The sequence below is a fragment of the Apodemus sylvaticus genome, chromosome 19 (assembly GCF_947179515.1).
Source record: "Apodemus sylvaticus chromosome 19, mApoSyl1.1, whole genome shotgun sequence".
NCBI classification, from domain to species: Eukaryota; Metazoa; Chordata; class Mammalia; order Rodentia; family Muridae; genus Apodemus; species Apodemus sylvaticus.
This window is the reverse complement of record NC_067490.1, coordinates 27,460,799-27,488,767: the sequence shown is the minus strand read 5'-3', so window position 1 is coordinate 27,488,767 and position 27,969 is coordinate 27,460,799. Positions and strand designations below refer to the sequence as shown.

The 27,969-nt window shown below is 52.0% G+C and overlaps 2 protein-coding genes across 3 annotated transcripts in view; one reads left to right on the top strand and one right to left on the bottom strand.

The window, feature by feature from the left end:
• Positions 1–27,969, bottom strand: part of Cdh23 (cadherin related 23) — a 393,910-nt gene that overhangs the window by 40,255 nt on the left and 325,686 nt on the right. The gene's annotated exons all lie outside the window — the stretch shown is intronic.
• On the top strand, positions 4–22,178 carry Vsir (V-set immunoregulatory receptor). Of its 2 annotated transcripts, none has more exons than XM_052163620.1 (7): positions 4–216; positions 10,807–11,235; positions 11,734–11,790; positions 16,958–17,065; positions 20,135–20,162; positions 20,872–21,065; positions 21,238–22,178. In XM_052163620.1, exons 1-7 carry the CDS (start codon positions 135–137, stop codon positions 21,273–21,275), a joined length of 936 nt encoding a protein of 311 aa, XP_052019580.1. In that variant the 5' UTR covers positions 4–134; the 3' UTR covers positions 21,276–22,178. The 2 variants fall into 2 exon arrangements, with proteins under 2 accessions (XP_052019580.1, XP_052019579.1); XM_052163619.1 differs by having other exon boundaries at positions 20,869–21,065.

The following is a 27,969-nucleotide window of genomic DNA, read 5'->3' as shown; positions in this document are numbered from 1 at the left end:
CCTCGCACTGGGCTCAGCATTCACTCTAGCAAGCAAGCGGTGTGTACAGCCGGCTCTCTGGGCTCCCTGAGTCCCCGTTTGCTCCAAGCGCACTCCAGCAGTCTGTTTCTGTTCTTGCCCGGCTCGACGGCGACATGGGTGTCCCCACGGTCCCAGAGGCCAGCAGCCGGTGCTGGGGAACCCTGCTCCTCGCTATTTTCCTGACTGCATCCAAAGGTAAGATTCACAGGCGGTAGGGTGCTAGGGAGCGCGCCAGGGAGTTCAGCCCGGTAGAGTAGTGGGGACTCGGGCAGGATGGGAGTGCTCTGAATCCCCTCAGTCTGCGGTAACCTCCACCCTACCGGTGCTCCGCCAGGGACAGCCCAGCAGGGTGCAGTGGTGTCTCCATCCTCCATCACGCACATCTGTAATTGCTAACAGCTGCCAAAACAGCAGGCAAGGGTGTCCCTTGGGGACTGCCTGCCAGACACTTCCCTGACCAGAGAGCCCAGAGAGGGACCATGAAGAGCTTCTGCCAGGCAGGAGGGGAACAGGAAGAGAATCACTGGGTCCTATAGTGGCTGCTGACTGGATTTTGACACCCAGGGTATCTCCCTGCCTTCTGGCATGAGAGTCTTAGAGGACTTAGGGGGGTGTGGATCACCCAGGATCCTGTGCCCCCTTGACACTTGTGGGTGAGTCTTGACGGTCACTCCCAAATCTGAGCATGTTTATCACCTGCTCTGTACTGAAAGTCTGCTGACCTGTTGGAGTGATCAGTGGGTTCCTGTCATTTAGCCAGACTGCAGCTGAGTAGCCAGCCTATATGGTTCAGTAGGAAAGACACGGGACCCTCTCCTGAGCCTCGCGACCAGTTCATGCTAGGGGCTTGGATAACCCCTCAGCACAGACACAGAGGCCCCACACAGGGAGATGTCACTTCCAAAGTCCGGACTCACAATCTGGACATTGTCCCGGGTCACAGCAGTTCCCCAAAGCAGAAGATCTCAAAGAAAAAGGGGACACCCTGATCGTTGCCCAATGAGTAGACAGGTGTGTCCCCTGAGGCTGCCTGAACCCAGGGCACAGGTAGCTTCTGCAAGGCTGGAGGGAGGAAGGGTCCAGGGACAGCGTTCATCATGGAGGGACAGGGATGGAGGGCTCGGCTCTGCAGAGGGAGCCAATGGCTGCACCAGAAAAGAAGAAAGAGGGCTAAGGGGTTGAACGGGAGGGAGAGGCGGGGGAAGTACCTCCTTATCAACACTGGGAGGCTGGCCTGGACCCCTGATAAGAAAGAAGATGCCCACACCCTACAGACAGAACAACTCAAGCCCTGCCCTGCGTGTTGGAGGGGAGAGCCTTTGGCAGGGATGGGGTAATGATACAGGCGGGGTGGGTGTGGGTGTTTTCCTCCCAGCACCAAGGCTCCTCACAGGGCATAGCCTCTAAGAACGGAGGGAGGACAGCAGCAGGCAGGAAGGCCAGTATGGTATCGACCCCAGGCTCAGCGACTCCACGAGGCCCCTTTTCTTGCCTCTTCCCTACCCTTACTAGAATGGGATGCTTTCTGGTTAGCAGCCCCAATTTGGGAAACTAAGTCCTAGAGCTTCAGAGCAAAGAGTTGGCAGCTTGCAGAATATCCAACAGCAGAGAGGGAAGCCGCAAGGGGAGCTGGAATCCCCATCCTACTGCGTTGCTATAGCAGGAGATCGTGCAGCCCACTGCACTGGCCTACTCCAACTGCTTGGTGAGCCGAAGGTCCCCTCCCTTCAGCTCCGGGAGGTAATTAGGGATCCAGAAGGCTTTCGGGGAAAGAAACAAGAGGAAACTTTTAGCCTGGAGCTGCTCTGACTTCAGCATTGGCTCTACTATAAGTCATAACTCACGGCTCTCCTGTAGCAGACCTGATCAGGAGGTCTGGGGGCTGAAAACCCCCAGACTGAAAACTCTCCCGTCAGCGTCGGGGCTGGGTTGATTTGGAAAGAATTGTGTTTGGGGCAGGGTGGGGTGGTGGTGGTGGTCTGGGGGACTTCAAACAGTCGGAGCACAAGAGGCTCTTGGAGTGCATGGGGTGGGGGAGGGGCTGCCTTCGGAACCAGGAGCTCCAGACCCCAAGGGGTACAGAACCTCTTCCCCACAAGTGTCCGTAAGATTTGAGGAAGTTACTACCCTGCCTGTCCTTAGTCTGACCCAGGAGCCCCATTCACGTGGGAGCGCTGGTGTCCCAGAGATGGGCAGCTGTCCTGTCTTCCCCTTCACGGTAAACAAGCCTGCAAGCCCTATTGAGTAAACTCCGTGCTGAAAGCCCCTGAACCGGTAGTGGTCAGCTCTTAGGAAATCCAGAAGCCCTGCCCAGTAGCCTGAGGCTGGAGATGGCTAGTGTCATGGGATGCCCAGGGGCCAGGAACACGAACAAAGGCGGAGCTGGGCGGCTGCAAGGCTGTGCTTCCCTGCTGCCGCGGATCTAGGGAAGGAGAACCGAAAGGAGTCACCTCTGTATGTTCAGGATACAGGATCATAGGCCTAAGCAGGAAAAACAGACGGTTCGCAGGGCCCATGTGGCCAAGCCTGGTGTACTGAACTTGAGGTCTTAGGACCAGTGGCCTTGCCAGAAATTAGTAGAGGCTTCTCCTAACTATGGATTCCTTCAGAAAGTCCGGTTGGGCCATGGCTGTCCTGGTGTTTAAGCAAGGAGTCTGATGTGTATGTGCATCTCATAGTGCCCTCTGCTTCCAGCTTAACTGGTTCATAGTTAGACCTGTATTCAAATCTTAGCTGGCCGCCTGTGACCTGGGCAGGCTCTGAGCATCCCTGGGCAAGCCTCCATCTGTGATTCAGGGCTGCGATCTGTCCCCGCTTACACAGCTGTGTGGAGCCGATGGGCAGGACTTCAGCGCCTGGTCCTTGGGATGCTGGTCGTGCATCATCTCCTGGTTTCTGGGGACTCCATAGTAGTGGCTTTCCATCTGAGCTTCCGCTGCCTGCAGACCCCTGATGCGTGCCCCGGGGACTTAGGAGCCATGAGAAATATCATTGCGAATGCATTTTCCAGAGTCCTGGCATCTAAAGGATACCCAGGCTGGTTCTAGCTCCTCTTTCCGGACTGGAGTCTGAAACGGCCACAGGGGTGCCTGAGGTTTTCCTCCTAAGCCTCCTGTACAAGAGGCTATCACAGCCAGCCTGGCCTAGATGTGCTGATTTGGGGGGTCACTCCCATCCCATCCCCATACTCAGACTAGTTACTGTTGACCACCTCCAGAGTGAAGCCAGGGATGACACACTCTCCACTACTAGCCAAGCCTTCCCTGTGGCTTTTGTATCGAGGCTCCCAGCTTCCAAGGGGACCCCGCTCAGCTATCCCCTCATCGTGGGGCTCCAAGCGCACACTTCCCCCCAGCTGAGCAGCGAGCAGGCTGAGTGAAGAGGTTATAGCTAACTGTTGCTCTCCCAGAAGAGGAGGAGGAGGAAAGGGAGGAGGGGAGGAGGAGGGGGGAGGACAGGGAGGAGGGAGAGGGTAATTCCCCTCAGTGCATTCTGGGTTCATTTGCTTATCGCCCTTACGTAGTATCTGCCGAACACCTACCTACTTGTTTTCCCTTTAAATCTATACTTTAAAGTAAAAAATTTTAAAGGAAATTTTAAGTCTGTGTCACAAGTGGAAAATTAGTGTCATTGGCCATAAATAGAACATATAAAAGAACACTGTTGGTAAGCCAAATAAAGGAATTAAATGTTAAGCTGGAAACTTAGCCTGGGCAAGGCTCAGCATGTAAAACCTTTTGCTGTCTCTTATAGAAATAAACGAAGTAAAATTTAAAAAAGGACATTTCGGAGAGAGTGCCGTCAACTAGGACTTTCTTTTTGACGTGATCAGAGCCGAGGAAATACTGAAATGGGAACAGCCACCTCTCTTTATGATTCAATGTTATTTAATGTAAAATCAAAAGCAAAACTACTTAGAGTTTTCACAGCTGCCAGGCAAACCGAGCCCTCATTGGCCGGGTCAGCTGTCTATCTCTGGGAAGGAGGCGGAGCCAGTCTCTGGTTATTGCTCTAGTCTATGGAGAGAAAGCATCTGCTTCCTTCAGGCCCGGGTTTAAATTTTGTCCACAATCTTATTCTCTGTGAGACTCTAGACAGCGTTCTTTCGGGCTCTGGTGTCTTAACTGAAACACCTATTTCACGGGCTTGGGAATTAATTAAATAAACAAGCCCATGTGGGTGTGATTAGACCACTACGACCAAGTGAGTCCCTTGCATGGATGGAATCAAATCTTAGGAAGTCTCCCTGGCCCGACCGCTGAGGACCTGTTTGAAGTGGCAATGGGGTTGAGATCTCAGAATCTCAAGGAGTCTCAGAATCCTCCAGAGAAAACTCCCCCAGCCGCCTTGACCCTGGCCCATTGCCCAGGCCCTCCCTCCCCAGGAGGCTCAGCGGCTGGGGGCTCTACTGGATGCCGGAGGTTTCCCAAGACGCTGGAAGCATGGCTTCCTCCCATAGAGCCTGCTTCCTCTTCCCACCCTCCTTGGTCCATATGAATGGACACTTCCTGCTGGGGCAGGGATCAATAAACACATCTGAGATACCCTTTGTCCTCTTTCGTCTAGAAGCCCCCACACCGACCTGCTGGCTTCAGCCGGCAACCTTCACCCTGGGGGCATTTCCTCTGGGTTTTGATTGGACCCTGCCTCTGTTTTCCTTCTGGACCTTACATCTTGATAAAGACATAGCCCGGCTCTTCCCTTAGAGCACCTGGAGAACATCCTGTGATCTGGGACTCCTTATGCCTGGAAGGCCAGAGACCCATCTCTCTCTTTCACTAAGTGCGAGGCCAGTAACTGCAGACAGTCAAATAATTGTTTACTTGGCAAGCTAGCAGCTGGACAGACCTCAGCTGTCTGGGTGGGGCCTTCCTGGCCTGACCAATCAAGCCTGGACCCACCTCCAAAAACTGGTGTGTTGCCTTGGTGACTGTGGGTAAAGCTAGCATGCCTGTCAAGGAAAACAATACTAAAGCCAGCCCACACCCACACACACACCCATCCCCTGCATGCCCACAGAGCCTGATTGTGTGGCAAGTCTCAATAACAAGACCAGGGAGGATGCCAAGTAAGAGTTCCTTTGAAACTTTGCCCAGAGGTTGTGTGCCTACCTGTAGCCAGCACCATGGCTAGAAGATTCCCTCAGGGAGCTCTGAGCCCCACAGCCTCTGCCTTGAGCTATGTATTTGCGGAATGAAAGAATGTTTTGGTTTGGGTCTGAGGGGCAGAAAGCAGAGTTGTAGCTCTGAGTGTAGGGGTCAGCTCTGGGTCAACTCCTCTCCTAAGAGCTGAAGGCAGAAATGTTAGCTCCACCCACCGAGGGGAGCAGGGTTGGAGGAAGAGCTCTTCCTGTCTGCCTGTGGTTGAAAGTGTGGGTCTCCCGTTCAGCCTCCAGGGGTGTGTGTGTGTGTGTGGGAGGGGTAGAGTATGGAGGTGGTGGGGGATGTGTGTGTATGTGTGTGTGTGGGGGGGAGAGGTAGAGTATGGGGGTGGTGGGAGATGTGGGTGTGTGTGTGTGGCCATGACCAAGTCACTATTTCTCCAGTCAGTTTTATCTTTAAGATGAGGATGGGGCATAGCATGGCAATCCACTTTTAAATCCCAATGCTGGGGACTCAGAGGCAGGAGGATCACAAGTTCAAGACCAGCCTGGGCTGAATTCAACTTTCAGCCTTTGTCCTGGGGGCACTTGCTCTGTGTTTTAAACTAGCTGGTGTTGCACAGCAAAAGGCTCAAAAACAGAAACCAACCCATCAACCCCTAAGACCCAACAAAAGTATACTACTACTACTACTACCAATGATGATAATAATAATAATAATTTTAAAACAAAAATATATGAGATAGGGGATTATACTCACATCAGGATAAAGGGCCTAACATATCAGAAATGAATCTGAGGGGTCTGGAGAGATGGCCTGGGTTTGGGTCCCAGCATCCTCCATGTGAGGTGGCTCACAACTGTCTGTAGTTCCAGCTCCAGGAGATCTGACACCTCAGGCCTCTGTGGGCCCCTGCACTCATATACCTGAGAGTGAGCTGAAGGGCTTTAGGACATGAGATTCCCTTAACTGCAGATCAAGAGTGGGATCTGCACAGGTTTCTGTAGTTAAGGCCAGCATGGGAGGCCCCAGGGCCCAGGAATCTTGCTGTCTAGGACAGAGTCCCGTCCCCAGATCTGGAACCTTTCCTAGCTCACAGCTTCCCTCCTGCAGGTGTGTGTGTGGGGGTCTTAGTGGCATGTAGGGCCAGGTGGAAGCAGGAGACCTGTCCCCAAGGGCAGTGCTCTTCACTGGTACATGCTCAGGCCAGAGCTTGGGATACTTTCCTGTCCCATGTAAACTTGGCTACCCTAGAGCCAGGGGCTTCCTCCCCACCCACTTTCCTGGTCTCCAGGACAATAACCCAGGTGGCCTAAGGGATTAGCAGCTGACAAAGAGCTACATCCTCCCGTTGAGTAATTATAATTCCAGCCAGGCTGCATGCTGCCCAACAGAGTGTGTGTGTGTGTGTGTGTCCTCCCAGGGACAGGGAGGAGCCTGCTGTGAGCCTGAGACCTAAGGGATGCTTCTGGCCCTCTTGTTCTCCTTCAGAACAAACCCTGTGTCTTTTCTGCCCACTCATAGACCTCTAAGCCTAAAATCTGAGATTCCAGCCCAACCTCGATCCAATCCAAGGACAGCTTCTCCTCTCTAATTCAGAAAGAGGTACTGGTGAATAGAACTGACTGTGGGCAGTTGGGATGGAGCCACGCCCCATTCCCCCCTCCCCCACTCTTTTCTCCATGGTCCCTTGACAATGAAATGGGACTGGATCCCTTCCCCCTGCCCTGGTGCAGATCACTTGGGCTCTGAGGGCTCTGAGCTTGGCACCCAACCCCAAGTTCAGGAGACACTCGTGCTACACAGGAGTCCCACCTCATTCCTGCCTTTGGTTCTTTGGTCTTGCCCCTGTTGCCCTTACCCGCTGCAGGAGGCCCAGAGCTCTGGCCCCTGCTTTGTCTACCCTGCTGTCAGCTGTGACAGGCTGATGGAACTGAATTTGGCTGCAAGGATGGTGGTGGCTCTCAGGCAGGAGCCACTGAACAGAGGAGAGAGGGGGCTGGGAGAGCTGCCCGACGGCTGCAGGGATATTGCCACACTTGGTGGGTTGGTTCCTTCTGTGGATGTCTGGGAAGCCCCTTTCCCTAGGTAGCTCTCTCCTGCCTCTGGCAGAGCCATGATTTAGTGTCCATACCCAGTCCATACAGGCCCATAAGGGAACCTCCATGCTGATGTGGGCAAAGTCAGCTACTTGGCTGTTTCAAAGAGAAACTGGGAGTCAAGTTGCTCACATCAAATCCCCACTTAAAAATTACTCTATGTGTATGGAAGTTTTGCCAGAGTACATGTCTGTGCACGGTGAATGTCTGCACTGTGAGCTAGTCTCATGTCTGAGAAAGCCAGAAGAGGGCATTGGGGACCCCTTGGAACTGGAGTTAGAGACGGCTGCGGGCCATCACACGGGTGCTGGGAATTCCACCCAGGTCCTCTGGAAGGGCAGCCAGTGCTTTTAATCATTGAGCCAACTTTCCCGAGCCACAGATCCATACCTTTTCAAGTCAGCAACCCCATAAAACAAAGGAAATAAAAGTCTACATTTAATGTCAGATGCAAAGTCTGAAGGCTAGAAGGGCTGTGGGGGCTTCCGGGTTGGCTTGGGTCCATGACTGGGTTGACGTCGGACTCTGGTAGCCCCTTGCTGTGGGGCTGTGAGAAAGCAAGTTAGCTGCTTTACTCTGTCTGCGGCCTGGGTCTCCTCACTACTGAAAGAGGAAGGCTCCCACCCTGTTCTCTCTGGCTGTCGCATGCCCCACACATGCCTGGGCATCCTTGCATCTGACAGTTTTCTGGGAAGCCTGTTTTTCTTGAGGTTACTATGGTTCAGGCCCTGACTCCAGACCCGCTGCGACTTCAACCAAACCACTTTCCCTTCCTGGGCCTGTCACTGCCTGAAAAGGAGATCGTATCTCACCAAAGATGGTCTGGAATCTCCGCTCACCTTGGCAACAGCATTCCAGAAATCTCTTCTGTGTGCAAGCAGAGCTGGCGGCTGGCTCTGGAACAGCCGTCTTCCTTACTCTGCCTAAAACTCGGCTCCTCCAGACATTTTTTTGGGGCCTCGCTGTTCCCTTCCCACTGTAATTTATACACAGAAGCCCTCTGGCACTAGATCATCAGCTGTTCATTCATATTTTTGTGACAAAGACTTTGAAGCTAGCTTCTTCGTTCCATTGGATTTGGGTGTTTCTTGACTTGCAGAGAGATTGCTTTTAGGACAGTTGTTCGAATGATCCCCGTTCTGGCGGGGACACCCACTGGCTTCTGTGGATGTTTTTATTTTTGTCTTCCAATGACTCTGAAGCTCAGCCTAGTGACTCAGTGTCACTGGACTCCAGTGCTGCCTGGTTCAACTCCAAAAGCCACACCAGGCTGCTGCTCTTTGCCTTGGACCAGGCTGTCAGAGCGTTAGGAGGTTTGTAGCCTGGCTCCAAGGTTCCTGGGCTCTGAGGGCAGGGAGGGAGGGAGGGAGCATCAGAGGAGAAAGTCCAGTGGTACCTTTGGATGGAGCAGTCGAAAGAATGTATGCTCAACACACACACGGTGTGTGTGTGTGTGTGTGTGTGTGTGTGTGTGAGACACTCGCACATGCACAGTCATGTGTATGGAGGTCAGAGGACAGCCTCAGATGTCATTGTTCGATTTTTAAAACATTTATGAATTTATTTTGTGTGTGGGTGAATGTGTGCGTGTACAATTCATGTCGTGTGTGTGTGGAGGCAGACTTGTAGGAATTGATTCTCTCCTTCCACCGTGTGACAGAACTCAGGTTATTAGGCCTGGTGGCAGGTGTCCTGTTATCTGTTCAGACAGGGTCTTTCATTCAAGTGGCAGGTGTCCTGTCTACCTTTTCACACTGGGTGATAGTTTGCACATGCTCTGCCCAGGGAGTGGCACTATTAGAAGGCGTGGCCCTGTTGGAGTAGCTGTGTCACTGTGGGTGTGCACTTTAAGACCCTCATCCTAGCAGCCTGGAGGCCAGTATTCTGCTAGCAGCCTTCAGCTGAAGATGCAGAACTCTCAGCTCCTCCTGCACCATGCCTGCCTGGATGCTGCCATGCTCCCACCTGGATGATAATGGACTGACTCTCTGAGCCTGTAAGCCAGCCCCAATTAAATGTTGTCCTTATAAGAGTTGTCTTGGTCATGGTGTCTGTTCACAGCAGTAAAACCCTAACTAAGACAGACAGGGCCTCTCATTTGGTTGGAACTTCCCCAAGTCTATCTAGCTGGCCAGCGAGTTCTAGGCACCCACCTGCCTCTCCACCTCACCATCCCTGGAGTTACAGGCCTGTCCTAATATGCATAGAATTTTACCTGGGTAATCTAAGGGGCCAACCTTGGATCCTCGGGATTTCAAGGTGAGCATTTCTCTGACTGAAGCTGTGACCCTCATCCTCCATTCATAATCTCACTTTGTATTCTAAACCTTTTCCCTATATCTTAGACCTCCCGTAGCCCCGCCATGTAAGTTAAAACCAAAGCGACGCCGAGATGTGGTGACCAGAGCCCTCGGCATCCCCACCTCCCCTCGCCTCCACCCTGTGCTGCCGTGAATATCTTTCTTCTTACAGGGGGAGAAAACAGGCTCACGCGGTTAGTTAAAGGAATGGGGTGTCCAGCTCATAGTCTAAGGAGTAGACTTAGGCTGGGGACATGGCTTAGCTGGTGCAGCGCTTCCCTGGTGTACACAGAGTCCTGGGTTTGAGACTCTGTGCCTTTTGAACTGGGATGCTGGCCCATATTCATAATCTCAGCTCTCAAGAGGTAGAGACAGGGTCACCTTCAGCTATATAGTATGTTTGAGGCTAACCTGGAATACAGGAGACCCCATCTTAAAAAGAAAAAAAGAGACCTTCGTTCAGTCCATCAGGTTAAGCAGTAGGGGAAGGGGAGCTGAGATTATGGTAGATAAGACGATTCCTTTATCTGCTTGGTTGGGCGGCAGGTGCGGAACACGAGGACCTGTCATGCGTTCCTCATCCCTGTCCCTGCTCTCCTACCATTGTGCCTAAGTCAATATGCTCAATTTTAAATTCTCAAAGTCCAAAGACCCCCGGGGAGGAGGGGAGCCATGACTATCCCTAGAAGGGCATTTTCCTCCTTCCCAAGTCTCTGACAACTAGGCACTGGTTTGTTTCTGTCTTTACGGGTCACGATGTAGGCTTGCCCGCCCAGCCGGGTCCTTGGCTGTGGAACTGAGGTAGGGTACCAGGCACTGGCCCTGAGTGTGTGGGCATTCAGTCAGTGCCCGAGGAGGAGGCAACGGAAGAAGAAGGCATTTCCTGGATGAGGAGTAGGGATGGGCCAGCACTCCTTAGAAACATGGCCCAAAACTAAGGCCTCCCATTCTTCTCCTTCTTGTGCAGGGCAGAGTTGTTCACAGTGGAGCCATTGCCTACCACAGAGCTGGAGCTGGGACTCATGCTCTATTTGGGAGAAGGCCCCATGTTGGCTGGCCAATCTTTTGTTTGGCTCCCCTCCCTCTTGGGAGGCCCCGAGGCTCCTCACGTGTGGGTCGAGATGGTAGTGTTTGCTAAGCAAGAGGCTGAGGCTCAGGAGATCAGCCGACTCACCCAGGGTCTGTCTCGCAGGGAGAGGCTGAAGTCAAGCTTTTTTATCCTGAGGGTAGCGAGGAGTGACACTCACTCAGGCAAGTGACACGGGTTCTCCTCTCTCTGAGCAGGTCTAGCAGCAGCCTTCAAGGTCGCCACTCCATATTCTCTCTATGTGTGTCCTGAGGGGCAGAACGCCACCCTCACCTGCAGGATTCTGGGCCCCGCGTCCAAAGGGCACGATGTGGCCTTCTACAAGACGTGGTACCTCAGCTCACGAGGCGAGGTTCAGGTGTGCAAAGAACACTGGCCCATACGCAACCTCACGTCGCAGCAACTTCATCAGCACCACGGAAGCCACCCGGCAGCCAACGCCAGCCATGACCAGGCCCACACACATGGGCTGGAGCTAACTTTTGACCGCCACGGTAACTTCTCTATTACCCTACACAATGTGACCTCAAGGGACAGTGGCCTCTACTGCTGTCTGGTGATAGAAGTCAAACACCATCACCCAGAACAACGGCTTTATGGGTACATGGAGCTGCAGGTACAGACAGGTGAGGCGTTCTGCATGGACAGTCATGGCTGGGAGTCCGGGCAGGGCCAGTGGGGGTGGGGAGGTATCTACATATCTGCCACATGACTCTGTAGTTTTATGTAAGAAGCAGGTATATGTGTGTGGGGGGTGCGGACGTGTGATTATCTTGTGTGTGTGTCTCTATTTGTGACAGAGTGACCTTTTTTTTTTTAATGATGGAAGGTGTATATATCTAAACCTACAGTGTCACTGCTCATGAGAAAACACAGGCAATGGGGGAATGAATGTGTCCTGAGTTTGAGTTGATCTTGGCCAAATGGCTATGAGGCAAGTGCGCCTGTCTGTCTGTCCAGCTGAGGATATAAGACATGTGCACAGGTGTACAGACTCCCCTGGGCAAGCACTGCCAGGCAGGCATTAGCATGAGATAGGAGAGTCAGTAGCCTGGGTTAACCGCCCCTCCCCCCACAACTTCATGGGTCTCGCATTCATCTAACAGACCTCTTTGTTCCTACAGGCAAAGACTCGGCGTCGACATGCACAGCGTACCAATCTAATGAGCAGGACAGTGACAGTAAGGACTCTCACTTCTAAACCGTTCACCTGCAGATCCCCATCCCCTCTCTGCTGCTTCATTCCACTGTCCCTTCTTGATGGGGACCCCAGAAGCCAAAGACTCCTGTCATTGCTCACAGCGAAGCAGGCGTCACCAGCCCCACTCTGCAGAGGGGGCACCATTCACTGCCTAGGGGCACAGCAGGGACTGCACTGCAGCCTTCCTGGTTCTGTTCATAGCCCAGGAGACCGGACAGGCAGGGCAGCGGGTGGCTGTCAGCCCCAGGGCTGGCCCAGAGAGAAAGCTTACGGGTGAGGTAGAGGGCTTTGCTCTCAAGGAGGCTGGGCACAAGGAGGTTCCACGTGCCTTAGGGACACAGCCGTGGGGCACCGGCGACGCTGACTTCCCCACAGCGTCTTCACTCTGAGCAATCACCCTGGTCCCGCTTCTTCTGTCTCGGTGATCTGCTGCTTCTGCTAAGGCCTGCATGTCATGGGCGGGGCGATGAGGTTCAGGGGACAGTCTGGCTGGCCTGGAGATCAGGCTAGCCTCCAATCTGCAGCAGTCCTCCTGCCTCTGTCTTCCAACTTCTGGGATCCCAGGTGTGAACCACCACACCCAGCTTCAGCGGGACTTTTTGAAAAGAAGCCATATGCTTTCAGTGTTGAGGACAGAGACGTAAGATGGTAGAGCGTTCAGGTGGAGGAGGGTGGGGACTTTTCTGCTCCTGAGGATTTAGGGGTGAGGCAGAAGCCTTGAACTTCACCTCCAAACTCATTAGTCTTTCTTCACGCACCTCCATCCTTGGGTTTTGACATTTAAATCCTCACCAACTCTTGGAGCTGGGAAATCTCTTTCTGGCTCCTGTTTCCTTGAGCAATTGTCCAGCAAATTGGCTTGTTGAGGTCCAAAGGAACATGTTTGCTTGAGGGCAGCCGATGACTCATGACCTGATATCTGTATTCCTGGCTCCAGTAATATATTTCTATAGTATATATTTAGATATTTCTATATTATATGCATATTATATATTTATATAATATATAATGTATTATTATACATTTCTAATATATTAGATATTATGATATCTAATATATTATTATTATTATTATTTTGGTTTTTTTGGATTTGGTTTTTTCGAGACAGGGTCTCTCCTCTGTGTAGCCCTGGCTGTCCTGGAACTCACTCTGTAGACCAGGCTGGCCTCGAACTCAGAAATCCACCTGCCTCTGCCTCCCAGAGTGCTGGGATTACAGGCGTGTGCTACCACCACCCAGCTATATGTTTCTAATATATATTCTAGTAGTCTAGACACTAGGCATATGTGTGTGTGTATGTGTATATGTGTGTGTATGTGTTTGTATATGTATGTGTGTGTATATGTGTATGTGTGTGTATGTGTGTGTGTGTGTGTGCATGTGTGTGTATGTGTGTGTGCATGCTATACTTTTGGGAGTATGTATAGAGAATCTGGATAGTTCTATTACTTTCTGCATCACTTCTCCATTGAGGAATGGGAATAACCAGATCCCTTTAAGAGGAAAGCACACACGACCTAAGCACATGCTACCTAGGCACATGCGACCTAAGCACATGCCTCATGGATTAGAAACACGCTATGTCTCAGGCCCAGGAAGCTGAGAACAAAACAGTAGGAAGAGGTGAAGACTGCGGTGAACTCTCAGGCACCAGTCTGTAAGGACAGTTCCAGCACCATGGAGACATGGGCTCCCATTTCCTCCTGATATACACGAGGCCTAATGTCTCAAGGCGGCTCCTCCACTCCTGGGCCCAGGCAGGATGGGCACTGATAGCAGGCATGGCCGGGTTTCTTAATGTGTTTAGCACTAACCACCCAGGCCTTTGCTAAGCAGGCCCCATGGCCAGCCGCTGAGAACGATTCTACACACTGCTCACTAACTTTGGAAGGTCCTGGCCTCAACTCTCAGAGCTTAGCCACCGCATTCCCTGAGTCTATTAATGATGCTTCCAGCTAAGATCTCTGGGTTCTCCTTTTCTAATTCCAGTCTGAGTGGCTAGATGTCATTCTAGGGAAGAGTAACTACATTAAACTAGGTAAAAGTCCAAGTGGGTTTCAGGTAAGAGGAAGTGTAAGGGATAACTGAGGGAAGGAGCCTGCCAAGGGTGTGGGCTGGCATTTGATGGCATTGCCAAGGGGCTTTGGATTTCCCCTGAGATCAGGACAGGACTGTGCAGCCTGTCTCTGCACCCCTCCCTTCCCTAACGTGGCAGGATATGCCAGACACTTTCCCCAGACTCCTTTGCATATAGCCACAGGGTACCCGGCAGGCCCTGGACATAGACTGAGCAAGCTGAGGCTTCACCTGCTCTGAAAGAGCCCGGCACATGCCATGGGGGTGGTTTTGGCACCCGCTTACACCAGTGTCTCGTCACCTTCCCAGGAAAAGCCTGGCTCCAGATGGTAACTAAGCTTTCTCTGCAATGGGTGTCTCCTTAGAGTAAGGGGAACTGAAGTCAGGCTGGCTTTCTAAAGGTTTCCTGATCCTCTGAGGGTAGCCGAGCCCACAGCTACACCTCCAGACCCTGTCTGACTATAGCCTGGACAACAACTGCAGCATCTAAGGAGTGAAAGCAAACAGACCGTAGAGGGCAGGATTGCTACTTGCAGGCCAGAGGGTCAGGCAGGGAGGTCCTGGCCAAACCTCCAAGGCAGCTTGTGAGCACCTGCCTAACTGCACCCCTCCCTTCCCTAACTGCACCACTCGTTGCTTAGTAACCGTGGGATGAGAGACAAGTGCATCTGCAGCCAGCCTCTTGGATTGCCCACAGTAAGGTCCTGGGATGGAATTTAGCCACACTGAACAGTGTGAATTACACAACGTTCTTACTTTCAATATCCCACATTCAAGCACAGCTACATTAAAACCTGCAGGGAGTCTGCTTTACTGTGGATTGCAACTTCCTTTGCAATCCGCCTAGCAATTGGTACTTTTTCCATACCAATGGGTACTTGTAAGTGCCTGCCAAGGGTCCGCTCCGTTCCATAACGCTCACTGGGAGCGTATGTATGCTTCCAGGTTGCTTAGCATACAGTGTGATAAAAATGGCCTTTGTTCCCAGGTAAAGTGCAGAGGCAGGATATAGACCAAGGCATATCCGGCTCCTGGAGCTCTCTGGAGGTGAACCCGATCCTATGACAAGAGATCCTACCCATGTTTTGGCAGAGAGAATGGTTCAAATTGGGAAGGAAATGGGCTTGTGCTAGTTGCGGTTCCAAGGGCCCGTCTGTTCCCAGCTAAACTCCCGGAGTCAGCAGATGGACTGAAATAAACCAACCCCCACGACATAGGGCTCATGCGGTGGCATGGCCCTTTCTGAGACAGTTTTACAACCGCCTAGGAGAAAACACTCATGCAATGTTCCCTGGCTCAGTGCTGCAATGCTAAATGTTTAGGTCCAGATGTCCTAACCGGGCGAGCAAAAATCTGAGCCTAAGGGGCTCCTGCTGCAGAAGGAGGACTGTTGAAAACAGAAGTAAGCAATGCCGCCACCAGACAGAGATGGCTCCATCATCGTTGGGAAAGCTGTGTATAACAGAGCCCTGGGGAGAGTGCGGTGGGCCTCTGCATAGGCAGAGACGTCCAAACTGTGCTTGGGTGTTGGGGCAAGGTTCTCCTGTGACCCCATAAAATAAGACCAGACTAGATAGATGAGGGGACCCAGGTTGAGAGGAAGGAGGGGACTTCTGAATTTTGTATGTGTGTACACATTACTGTGTGTGCATGTATGTATGTGTGCATGCAGAACCAGAGGTTGACACTGGGTATATTCCTTAATAGCTTTCTCCTGAGGCGTATGAGGCAGGTTCTCTTACTGAATCTACAGCTTATAGTTAGGTGATACTGGCTGGCCCGTGATCCCCCAGGGATTCTCCTGTATTCACCTCCCCCACCAGTGGGGACCGCAGTTACACATGGCCACACCTGGTGTTTTAGAAGGGCTCTGGAGAGTCAAACGCGGCTGCTCATGCTTGTGAAGCGAACGCTTTGCAGACTGAGCCTTTTCACTAGCCACTGGAGTATTTTTTAAACATGTGTGCCTTTGTTTTTGTCTATTTAAAGATATAAGACCAAAATGACATTTCCCTGACCCCCGGCCTTAAGTGCTGGAATGGACCTCAGGGGCTATGCATCTAGCCAAAGGCTACAGATTTTATCCTCAAGTTGTATGTATGTGTGTGTGTGTGTGTGTGTGTGTGTGTGTGTGTGTGTGTGTGTATGATCAAGAGGCCACATTTCCAGGGGCCTTACCCTAGACAGCTCAAGGATCCCTCAAAAGACGGACTGAGGTTTGTTTTATTTTCTTTTCTTTTTTTTTTTTCTATATTCTTTGTTTACATTCCAAATGATTTTCTCTTTCCCGGTTCCTCTTCCCCATGTTTTATTTTTTAAACAGGGTCTGTCTATGTAATCTTGGCTGTCCTAGAACTCACTATGTAGACCAGGTCAGCTTTGAACTCACAGAGATCCACCTGCCTCTGCTCTGCCTCTGTGCCTCTGTGCCTCTGCCATGCTGGTATTAAAGTTGTGTGCCCTGCCACTGTGCCTGCTGAGGCTGGAGTAATTTGCATTCGTTGCAACAATGTCAGCAGCGCAGATGGAACCCTATCTCTGCTGTTGTGCAACGCTGTGGTTCTAATCTGTTTTCTGTGCCCAGGCTCCTTCTGGTCTTGAGCCCTGGCATTTGGTGTGAGCCCTGACATTTGGTGTGAAGGGCCTTTGGTGGACACTCTGAGGTCCAGGGTGGTCTAGCTCTCCCTTGTAGGCAGGATTGGGGCTTGTTCTGTTGGGGACCTAGGGTTATCTCTGAAAGTAGGTCACTAGACCTCCCTGGCTTCTGCAGGTCACTAAGGGTCTGGTTATGGGGCGCTGCTGCCTGGGCCTCTCATCCTCCCTGCTCTGAAAGGGTGCATGCCATGAGGTGCTCACACCAGGGCCTCATTATCTTCCCATTAAGCACCTGACCCCAGATGGTAACTAAGCTCTCTCTGCAATGGTGTCTCCTTGGAATAAGAAGAACTGAAGTCGGGCTGGCTTTACGAAGGTTTCCTAAGCCTCTGTGATCATTCTGTGTCTCAGTTTCCCTTCAGGAGAGGCAGCAGGAAGGAAGGGGACCCTCACGTCTGCTGCTTTTGTCCTTCCAGGCATCACGGCTGCGGCCCTGGCCACGGGCGCCTGCATCGTGGGAATCCTCTGCCTCCCCCTTATCCTGCTGCTGGTCTATAAGCAGAGGCAGGTGGCCACTCACCGCCGTAAGTACCTCCCTCTGGGATGGTGATGGGGGTTCGAGGCTGGGAGGCCAGTGAGGGCTTAGGACCCGAGGGCTGCACTGTCCTTCCCGGCTCCTCCTGCCAGGAGCTGGCTCTGTGGCTGAGAGAGAAGGGCCCATGTGTGCCTGCCTCTGGACCTGATGTCTGCCAGCTGCTTTGGTACCCAGATAGGCCTGGCTTAGCACTCTGTGTGAATGAATAGGTAACCACATAGAAGGGTGGTTTATAAAGTTTGGGTTTATAAAACCCATACTGGTTTATAAAGATGATTGCGCTCAGAGATCTCTTGGAAACCTGCTTGAGCCTTTGGGTTTGTTTTGTAACTGGAAACAAAAGCCCAGGCTCAGTGACTTAACTAACTGACTGTCACAGGACACTGGGAGTGCAGAGTTGAGGTGGCCTCCAGCCCGTGTGGATACCCTGCCAGAAACTGTGTCCTGTTATTACCTCTGGGCCCCACTTAGTCACCATAGCAACTCAAGTAGGGGACATTGCTATCCTCACTTTACAGATAGACAAACTAAGGCCAAGGAAGGTTCCTTGTAATTAGACACACTGTAAAACAGTAGAGCCAGGCTTCAGGCTCCTGGCCGCAAACGCCAATCACATCCCTTTGCTGGGTGACAGCGCCTCTCGTCTGCCCTGGCCTCTCCCATGAGCCTTGTTCAGTCTGCATTCTCTGAGGGGTGGGGATCTGGAGGGGGGAGTCCTCTGCTCTTACATCCCTCCCCAGCGTCTTCCTTCTGCTTCGCTGCAGAAGGTAATTGAGGGAAGGACCATTGTCACCAGGTCGCACCAGATTTCCTCTGGCCTCCCTTTCACCTCCCAATCGGCCTGCCATCCCCCCTTCCCCTCTTTCCTGGAGGCCCAGCCTGGAGCCCCACAGGGGGCTGTGGCCACCTCACCCTTCCTCTCAGACTGTTCCATCCAGTTAGATCCTGCTACAGCCTGCCTGTGAGCGTCTCTAACCTGGCTGCATAGAACACACAGGTCACGGTGAAGGAGGAGCCCAGGGCTCTGCAGGGGGACAAATGGCTTGAAGAGCCACCTAGTCCCTCTTTCCAGAGGCAGGGAGGCTGGACTCTGGAGGATTCTGTTCCCTTTGCCCACACCACAGCACGGCCTGGTCATGTTCTCAGATCAGGAGACAAGAATGGGAAAGCAGACCTTTCTGGTTGGGGGCTGCAATCGTGTATAGGGGCTTCCCCCAGCCTTTTAGTGGGTCTGGGTTTTCTTGCAAGGTCTCCACAGGTTTCCCATTCTGCTCAGGGGATCTAGTAGGATGGAGATGACTAGAGGAAAGAAAACTGAAGTGTGTATGTGAGTGTGTGTGTATGAGTGTATATGGGCATGTATGAGTGTGTGTTTATATGAATGTGTGTGTGCCTGTGAGTGCATGTGTGTGTATGAGTGTGTATATGTGTATGTGCATGTGTGTGTATGAGTGTGTATATGTGTATGTGCATGTGTGTATGTATGTATGTGAGTATGTATGTGTGTATATGGTGTGTATGAATGTGTATGCATTTGTGTGTGAGTGTGTGTATATGTGTGAGTATGTGTGAGTGTGTGTGAATGTATATGAGTGTATGTGAGTGTGTGTGTGTGTGTGTGTGTGTGTTTTGCCAGGCCAGAATGCTATTCATGTGGGATTCTATAGACAGATGCCAGTTCATCTTCTCCATGCACCCTCACTTTAAGCACTGGTTGCAAACTTCCCTCTGTCCCAGGAAGACGCGTGGCCTGGACTTAGAGAAGAGCCCTGTGGTGACCATGGGCTGGAACAGGGTATACCTCATGCCATGTTGATTGCAGAAAAAAGCCTTTTCCTATCCTAGAGTAACAGGACAGTAACAAGAATCTATCTTCTAGTGCATGCCTTTAATCCCAGCACTCAGGAGACAGAGGCAGGAGGATCTCTGTAAATTCAAGGCTAGCCTGGTCTGTCTGAGGCTAGGCTAGTGAATTCCAGGGCAGCCAGAGCTAAATAGTAAGACCCTGTCTCAAAAACAAAACAAACAAAAACAAACAAAAAACAAAGCAAGATTATCTTCAGATATTTTCAAGTCATTACTCTGCCCCCATTCCGTTCTGTGATTTCAGACTCAGTGACAGAAACTTAAGATGTCAGAAGCTGTTAGTGCTCAGAAAGAAAGTGCCAAAGAATGGGCAGAGACACTTGGGAAGTCACTGATCCACTTAGACCCCAGAGTAGCAACTAAAAGCAGCCAGCAAGTCTCAGTATGTCACCCCGCCGCAGCAGGCCCACGGAAGGTTAGCTCATGGTGTGTGGCGCAAGCCCTGACTCGGGTGAGCACTGGGTTGCCTAGGAATGAGCATGATCAGGGCAGAAGGAAAGAGAAGACAGCTCAGTGCCCCCAGCTCTAAAGTGGGGGTCACCATCTTTACCCCAGAGCCAAATGGTGAGGATGAGCTTGGCCCACACGGCCTGATGCAGAACTACCCTGTCAGCAGGAGTGAACTAGATTTCAGGAACTCTATGCAACTTCCCTGGGTTTGCCTTGCGGATGCCCCGCCCCCTGCCCATTTCCCCATGTAAACCTCCTGCTACAAGAAGGATCTGTGGGAGGGTGTGGGGAGCTGCAAGAAAGAAGGAAGTTGGTGTCGCTGCATCTGGATGGTGGCTGGCTTTAGGGGGGACCCTAAGGATGGGCTGAGGCGGTAATGCCCCATGGGTGAGATAGTGGTTAGAGAGGCGTGGTGAAGAGATTGAGGGAAGAATGAACCTCCTAATTCTTAGGTCTGACCTTGAACCATCCACCTGACAAGTTGTGGCTAAAGACCAGAGAGGCGACTTCCTGACAGAAGCCAGAGTCAGCACATGCAAGGGCTGGGTTTTCGGTTGAAACTTAGATGCTTAAGGTCTGACTGAGGACACATTTCACTTGTGCACAAAGGTGGCTCTGCCTTGGGTCCACCTGCAGGACAGACCCATGGAACTCAGTCCTCTTCAGGGAACAGTACAGGGTCCTGGGGGTGCAGCCTACGTAAGTCTTTCTTCCCGTGACCAGCTTTTCTGTCTCTTTGTAGGTGCTCAGGAGTTGGTGAGGATGGACAGGTGAGTCTCACGGTGACTTAGAGAAACTTCCTGGGACCAGGTGTCAGGGAAGGGGTGTTTCTATGTGATGTGAGAGGCCCCTGCTCAGCACAAGACACAGCTGGGTGGAGCTGCATCTGGCACATCTGGGCTGGTGGGCTGCTGTGTCACTCCTGCCATGCCCTGATTCTTACTGGACATGCTTTAGTGGGTACTTCTGGGTCTCAGTAACCAACATGGCTTAGGATGAGGAAGAGCGGAAGTTGCTGGCTGGAACAGATACTACAACATGCAAAGGAAGTTCACAGCCCGGGCCCCAGCCCTATACAGGGTTGGGGTTTGGCTGTGCCAGGTACTCCAAGAGGAAGCTGAATGGTTGAACATGAAGGAGCAGCCAATAGCTGCTCTGGGCAGGGGTGGGGTTGGGGGGTTGTATCAGAGATGGGCCGGCAGGTCAATGTTATCTGTGGTTGGCCATGGGCTGGCTTAGATGGGCTCAGAAATTAGCCACCTCCAGAAGCTTGTCCCTGTCCTGCAGAGTGTTCAGAGGAGACAGCTTCTCAGATAGGTTAAAAAAAATGTTCTACCGGTGATCCCCCTAGGACCTCAGAGCTGGACAGCTTTCCAAGTTGTCCTTGTCCCAGACAGATCAATAATGAAAGGGTGTGGGGAGGCAGGGGGATAGTGATCTGGATGGCACTGATCACCCCCAATTCTGTTTCTGTAGCAGCAACATCCAAGGAATCGAAAACCCAGGCTTTGAGACCACTCCACCCTTCCAGGGGATGGCTGAGGCCAAGACCAGGCCTCCACTGTCCTATGTGGCCCAGCGGCAACCTTCTGAGTCAGGGCGGTACCTGCTCTCTGATCCCAGCACACCCCTGTCGCCTCCAGGCCCTGGGGATGTCTTTTTCCCATCTCTAGGTGAGTGTCACATGATTTTACAGCCCTCTGACTGACAAATGTTAGGACCTAGGCTCTCAGCCCTTCCTCCATCCCTGGGGGATCTTCATGGTGCAGAGTTTAACAAGGAGACACAGACTGCCCACCACCACCACCACCTCGGCCATTCACTTGTTTATCTTTTCTTTTACAGATCCAGTCCCTGACTCCCCTAACTCTGAAGTCATCTAAAACAGCTGGGGGGCCATGAACTATGGTCCCTGGGTCAGGGGCAGGTGCCCTTGATCTATGGCTGGCCCTTTGACAGACTTTTAGGCACTGATTCCAGCTTCCTTGCTCCTGCTCTGAGCCTAGACTCTGCTTTTACAAGACGCACGGACCCTCCCCTATCACTTCCGGATGCTACTTGGGGGGAGGGGGGAGCGGCAGGGAGAAGATGCTGGAACGCTCCTCACTGTTCTCAAGATCTTGGACGGTCTCCCTAGAGACTTGACGTCACCAGCCATGGATGTCAAATGGCCTGCATCCTACGAACGACCAGCTTGGCGACAGTGCTTCTTCATAGAAATCAGCAGCCCGGGTGGGATGAGGTAGGCACCTTGCCACCCTCCCAGGAGAGAGAGACACAAGATGTGAGAGACTCCTGCCCACTGTGCGGGTGTGGCTGGTCTGCTTGTTTGCCTGAGGCTCCTCTTCTGTTGGCCTGACTCTGTCCCCTGGATTCTGAAGCTTGGCCGGCCTATGTCCCACTAGGGGAGCAGCTCAGCAGCCTTCCACCAGCAACCTGAGGGTCTGTCAGCAGTTTAGTGGCTCTGGGCTCTCACTGCCTGTATGGCTGTCCACAGGGCTCAGTGGCCAGAGGCTTTGAAACAGGAAGTACACGTTAGGTTCAGGAACCACTGAGCGCTCATTAGTCTCTTGAGCAATGCGAGGCCTGAACCAGCGGACATGGAGGGCTGCGAGGGGGTGATGGGCATGGTAAGGGGAGACACACCTCCTTCCTGTCCTTGTCATCCACCACTCCCACTGTTCAGTGTGAAGCAATGGCAAAGGTAACCGACCTCCACAAGGTCCTAATGATGCTGGGCCACTTCTGAGTGCGAAAGAGATGCTATTAAAAACAGTATGTGGCAATGGCTGTGAACAGCTATGTGTGTGGGTTGGAGGCACTGGCTTTAAGGCTCTGGGGGTGCGGGGCCTGGAATGGGGGTCAGGGGATGCCCTAAGGGCTTAGGGATCACTCTGCTTCTGGCCACTGTTCTTCTGAGACTCACCTCAGGGTGACCTTCAGGCACACACAAGAGCTTGTCCCTGGTCTGATGCCACTCTTGGCTCTCATCTCTAGGGTCTGGCATGACTTGGGCACACAGGGAGTCTTCAGAAAGGATTTTAAAGCATGAAGGGGAAGGGTAGTGGTTCCTCTGAGGTAGGAATGGGGCAGCTGATGTCTGAGAGTGAGGAGAGAGAAGGCTGGGCAGATCACCCTCCAGTTTCCAGAGGGACAGTAGCCCCATCCCTGGGAGAGCAGGGTTTTCCTGCAGTTTGTTTTCCTGTAGCCCCCACTGGCTGGGCTGAACTGGGCCTGGGTAGGAGAACTCATGCTCTGGACCGCAGACAGGGAGAACCCCGTTCATTCCCTGAGGACGGATGGGCGGGGAGAGAAGAGAGCGTTTCAGGCTTGGGATGCAGCAGTTAAGCTGCCTGCTGGGAACCCAGACAAGTTGCCTGATAAGGTGGAAGATCGTAGGCCCCTGTGGGATGCCAGCTATGCCTGGGGCTTGGGGCTCCTAGAGGCTTTGTATCATCACCATAGGATTGTTGGGGTGGCCAGGACATCAAAGTCATGACCCTGTTTTATCCTCAAGGGTCCCCTCTTCTGCTCCGTCCATTGCCAGAGACTCTACGCAGTTACTATAGACAGAATGCGTTGTTCTTCTGGCTTTGGGGATAATGGGCTGGCAAAGTGCTGGGTGTTTTGTGACAGGGCCCGTGGGGCCTGTCAGGCCTGTCAAAGAATAAAACCCACAGACCAGCTGAACTACGGGTATAGCCTGTCCTCGGGGGGAGCCTGACCTGTCTCCAGCCCTAAGCTTCAGACCTCACCACCCAGACGACTTCTAAGAATCTGACTGTGGGGAACCCTGCATGGCTGCAACTCCGTGAAAAGGAGAGGAAGCCCCCAGCAGAAGAGCCCCTCATTTCCTGCCCAGCTCCCTCCTGTAGGGCTCTAGTCTCTTCTTCTCGGGACCCTGCAAGCAAAAGCATGTCAGCTTGGTGGTTTCCTGTTTTTGGTGAAGTTTTGTGTGGTCTGGGTTCTGTCTACATCCATGAACTTGAGTGCTACCACCTTGCTGCTGCTGCTGGAGACAGCAGCAGGCAGGGTCTTGGGGTGGAAAGAGGAGGCACCCTGAGGAGCTAGCCCTTGGGGCAAAAGGTGGGATGGTAGGAGAGACACAGTGGGGAACAGAGGAGGGAGGAGCCCTGGAGCCTCAAGGGCCATATTGGGTTCTTGGTACTAGCAGAAGCCTAGAGAGGGAGGTCTGTATTTTGAGGAGGTAATTCATCCTTAGGAAATCCATCAGATATTTGGAAGGGGGTGCTTTATCTATCTCTGGAGGGTCTCTACCTATATCTGATGAGGCTCTCTCTGGGACTGGGATGGGAGAAACCAGTAGTAAAGTTTGCAGATATAGCAGGGGCTTCTTGACAAGCTAAAGGGCTACTGGTAGCTGTTGTGGACCAAGCTGGCCCTCCTGGAGTACTGTAGTGTGCCTTGGATCAAGTTCTCAAAAGAGCAGCTCTGAGGCTACCCTACTTCTCCCTGGAAGAGGCTGTCCGCAGCCTGGGAAGAGGCTGGCAGGAAGGGGCTAGTTCCTTCTTCCGAGAACTGCTCCCTGGACTTGGAGAAGGCAGCTAGGCTAAGGGCTGCTGAGGACCCTTTGTCTCTCCTAACCTGGGCACTGTTAGGATGCTACCTCCTGGAAAAGGCTTTCCTGGGTGTGAGCTGGAGCGGTGCCCCAGCGCTGAACCCGCCATGGTGGGAGCTGAACTAAAAATTTCGCAGGGAACTAAAATAGGCAAAAGAGGAACTGGGGGTGTGGAGGGGTACCAAGCAGGATGGGGGAGACGGTGCAAGAGTCTCTTGAAAACAGACAGCCCAGCTGAGTGCCAGTCCCAGACCACAGAGCGAGAATACGGGCCATTTGGCTCGTGCCTTGCATGCTCGCTGCTTTGCCCTGGCACTTTCCTTGCCCACAATGAATGTGAGTCCTGGGATGGTGAGGACTAACACCAGCGTGGGGGGCTGACTGCTGACAGAGTCCTTGGGTAACTGGGTTGAACCAGGACCTCAGAATTCCACTTTGGGGATCTAGCTTTGTCTAGGCCTGCGAGAATCTCTATAATGGCATTCTTGCCAAGGGATAAACATTTTACTGGGTTTCAGGTTCTGAACTGTTGGGTGTGGCTTCCTGGAAAATATAGTAAGAGGAATTCTGATAAGGATACAACAACTGATAAGAATGTTGTGAGATTGATTAGTAATGTCTGCCTTGGAATCGGGAAGAGGAAGTGCAGCATGGATGCCATGCCTTAATCTTTTTTGTTAAAATATGCTTCCCAAAAGATTTTCATGTGTGTTTTTGTTTCTTTGATATCCTTCTCCATGTCAGTCTTGAAAGTCTTTCTGGATATATATGTATAAAGTATGCATGTGTATATATGTTTGTGTATACATATAGAAGCCATAAATCACCACTGGGTGTCTTCCACTCCTTTGCAATGTATTTTTTTAAAAGATTTATTTATTTTATGAATATTTTGCCCGAATACATGCATTGGTGTCATGTGCGTGCCAGTTGGAATGCTTGGAATTGGAGTTATAGGTGATTCTGATCTACAGTGTGAGTCCTGGGAATCAAACCCTTCTGCAAGAGCAACAAATTAAAAGACAGCTCTTAACTGCCTGAGCTATCTTTCCAACCCCACCATTGTACATTTTTAGCATTTAAAATTGTATGTGCATGTTTTTGGCCTGTACGTTGCTAGCAGTATCATGGTTATGTCTGGCACCTGGGGAGGTCAGGAGGGCACTGGACCACTTGGGAACGGAGTTATAGAGAGTTGCGAGCTGCCCTGTGGACGGGGAGTCAGCGTGCATCCTCTGGAAGTGGAGCAAGAGCTCTTAACAGCTGAGCTGTCTCATTAGTGTTCCACTTTCTTTTTGGCCGACGCATCAGTGAATCTGGAGCTGAGCACTAGGCTAGGCTTGCTGGGCACTGAGCTCTGGGGATCTGCCCTTCTCAGCCCTTCTATTAACATCAGGCCTAGTTATATAATTTCACTATAACTCAATAAACTCTCTGCCCCACCCCACCCCCAAGCAAGAGTTTTTACCATCCCCATCTAATACAGAAGGAAATGGTGGCTCTCAAAGGCTCGTGTTTTGTGGCTGGTGGGACTAATTGCCTCTCCTGCCCCTCAGGCCCCTTTCCCTTCTCATCCATGACCTGCTAGCCTTCAAGTTGTACACGCTGGGCTGCTGAGAGATGAACTTGACTGCAAGTTTACTATTGCAGTTCACGCCATACTTAGAATATACTCTTATTTACGCTCTGTCTTCTCTGGCCTTCTCACGGCCCAGAGAACCTGTGTTATAGGCTCCTTCTACACCAGTTCTTGTCACCCCCTTCTTGCCTGGGGATTTCTGGTAGACACAGGAGTCCCTGCACTCTACCTGTTTGCATCAGGGGAAAGGAAAGGGAACCTTGCTCTGCCCGCTGAACCCTAGAAGCTCAGCCAGCTGTGTGTCAGCATCTGGGAAGTGGTGGAGTGTCTCCCAACAAGCAAGGTGGGTTGCAGGTGCTGCTCGAATGACTGCCCATCCTGTTCTCCTGCAGCATATTTGATTAAAACCAAGAGTCCATTAAAAGGTCCACGACTGGGTTACTCTTGCTGGCCGGGGACAGGTCGGCTTGCCTGATGTGAACACATGGAAATGGGGAGTGGGGAGTGGGCAGAGCCAGAGCCTTGGAAGCCAGAGTCCCGGATACAGAGGCTCACTTTAGAGAATGTGATGAACTGCTAGGGTGGTGTTCCCAGCTCCCAGCCCACCTTAGAGCCATTGCCAGGGCCTGGGAACTGGGTGTGTACAGATTTTTCTCTTCGTGTAACCAGGGAAATCGGGGTTATCTGGAACTGTATTTCCTGCTGCTGTCTGTCATTCCTATGTCCAAGAGGCCACCCTCTCTCCTAAATCTCCTGCCAAGGTGCCTCAGGGCCAGGGCTCGGCCCCTGACCTCTTCATTGCCTTTCATCCTTCCTCCCTGAACCCAGCCCTTCCTCCTGCAGGGCCCTTGATGGCCACTTGAGCATGGCCATAGTTCTGTCCTTCCTGCCTGTGGCTTGGAGCCAACAGAGGTCCCAAGCAATACAATGGTTTCCCCTGGCCGGGTGGCGGGTCATTGTGTGGTGGGTCTGAGGCTGGCCCAGCTGGTTCTTGGCAGCCCAGCTGTCCCTGGCCTGGATGATACAGGCTAAAGGCTGTGGAGAGGAATGTCCGGCTTTGGGAGGCGAAGAAAGAAGGGGCGGGGTTTGGACACTGGGGTTCCTCTGGGATACTGGGAACTTCTTGGCAGCTGATTCCTAAGCCCTATGCTACAAATAACACCCATGGCCCGGTGAGATGGCTCAGTTGGTAAAGACATTTGTAAACAAGTCTGACGATCGGAGTTCAAATTTCCAGATGGTGGAAGGAAAGAACCAAGTTTGGTAAATTGCCCTATGATCTTCTCAAGCATCCTGTGGCAGTGAGCACGTGTGCCCACACCCATGCTCCCTCCACCCACAGAATAATTAGTAAATAAATAATGCTTTTTAGTAATGACACAGCCTAGAAATCCTTCCTGGTCCCTGGCTCTGAGCTCCCACAGCCCTGGGTCGCATCACACACAGAGCATCCGTTTTGTCCTATGTCTTTTTCCGGCAGGCCTGGAACTGTCTGTCTGTGGTTTCCTAGCCTCTGGTATGGTCTTGCCGCTGCTGGCTAAAAGAGTGGGTAGCTCTCCCAGATAAAACAGCTGAGGAGGACGCGCAGTTAGAGGCTGGACACTGACTAGAGCTAGGCAGCAACTCAGAGACCCACCTCTTGCCTCCGTCTGGGCTGATGCACAGACCATAACACGGATGTACTTGGTGTTTCCACAGGACTGACCAGCAGAGACGGGACCAGTGCCCTTGTCTCCAGGTGGAGGTGAAGAGCTCTGAGCTTCTCTCTCAGGTCAATCCAGTTCTTCACTGTGTGACACTAGTGATGTCAAGTTCTAGAGCTGGGGCTATTGCTCAGTTGGTAGACCCCCCCCCACACACACACACATCTCTGCACTCACAAGTCCTGGGTTCAATCCCCAGTGCTCTGTAAACTAGGCATGGTGATACACATTTACAATCATGGATTTTGGAAGTGGAGGCGGGAGGATCAGACATTCAAGGTCATTCTCAGCTATAGAGTGAGCTTAGAACAGCCTAAGTTAAATGAAAACATCTCAAAAAGAAAAGAAAATAACAGAGCTCTTTCTTCTATGCTAAGAAACAAAGACTCTCCAAAGAATGGGTTTTCCCACTTAGGGTTTTTCTTCCTCTCAGTGTTAGCTTCTTTTGCAACAAAGAAGTCCAAGAAACAGCAACTGTTACTGAGGACAAAGTCAATCTTTGTAATTATCAATTCTGGCTGAAGATCTGCTACATGTAGCCAAGAGTCTCACTGAAGATGATTAAAACTTCACCCTTCCATGTCATTAGAAAAAATCCAATTGCCTCCCCACCTCCCTTCCCGTGTCCTAATTAGCCTGCTGGCTGAACTAGCAAAGACCCCGAGCTGCCCTGGGAATGAGGGCTCGTTAGGAGGCAGGGCAGAGTAGGTCTTGTT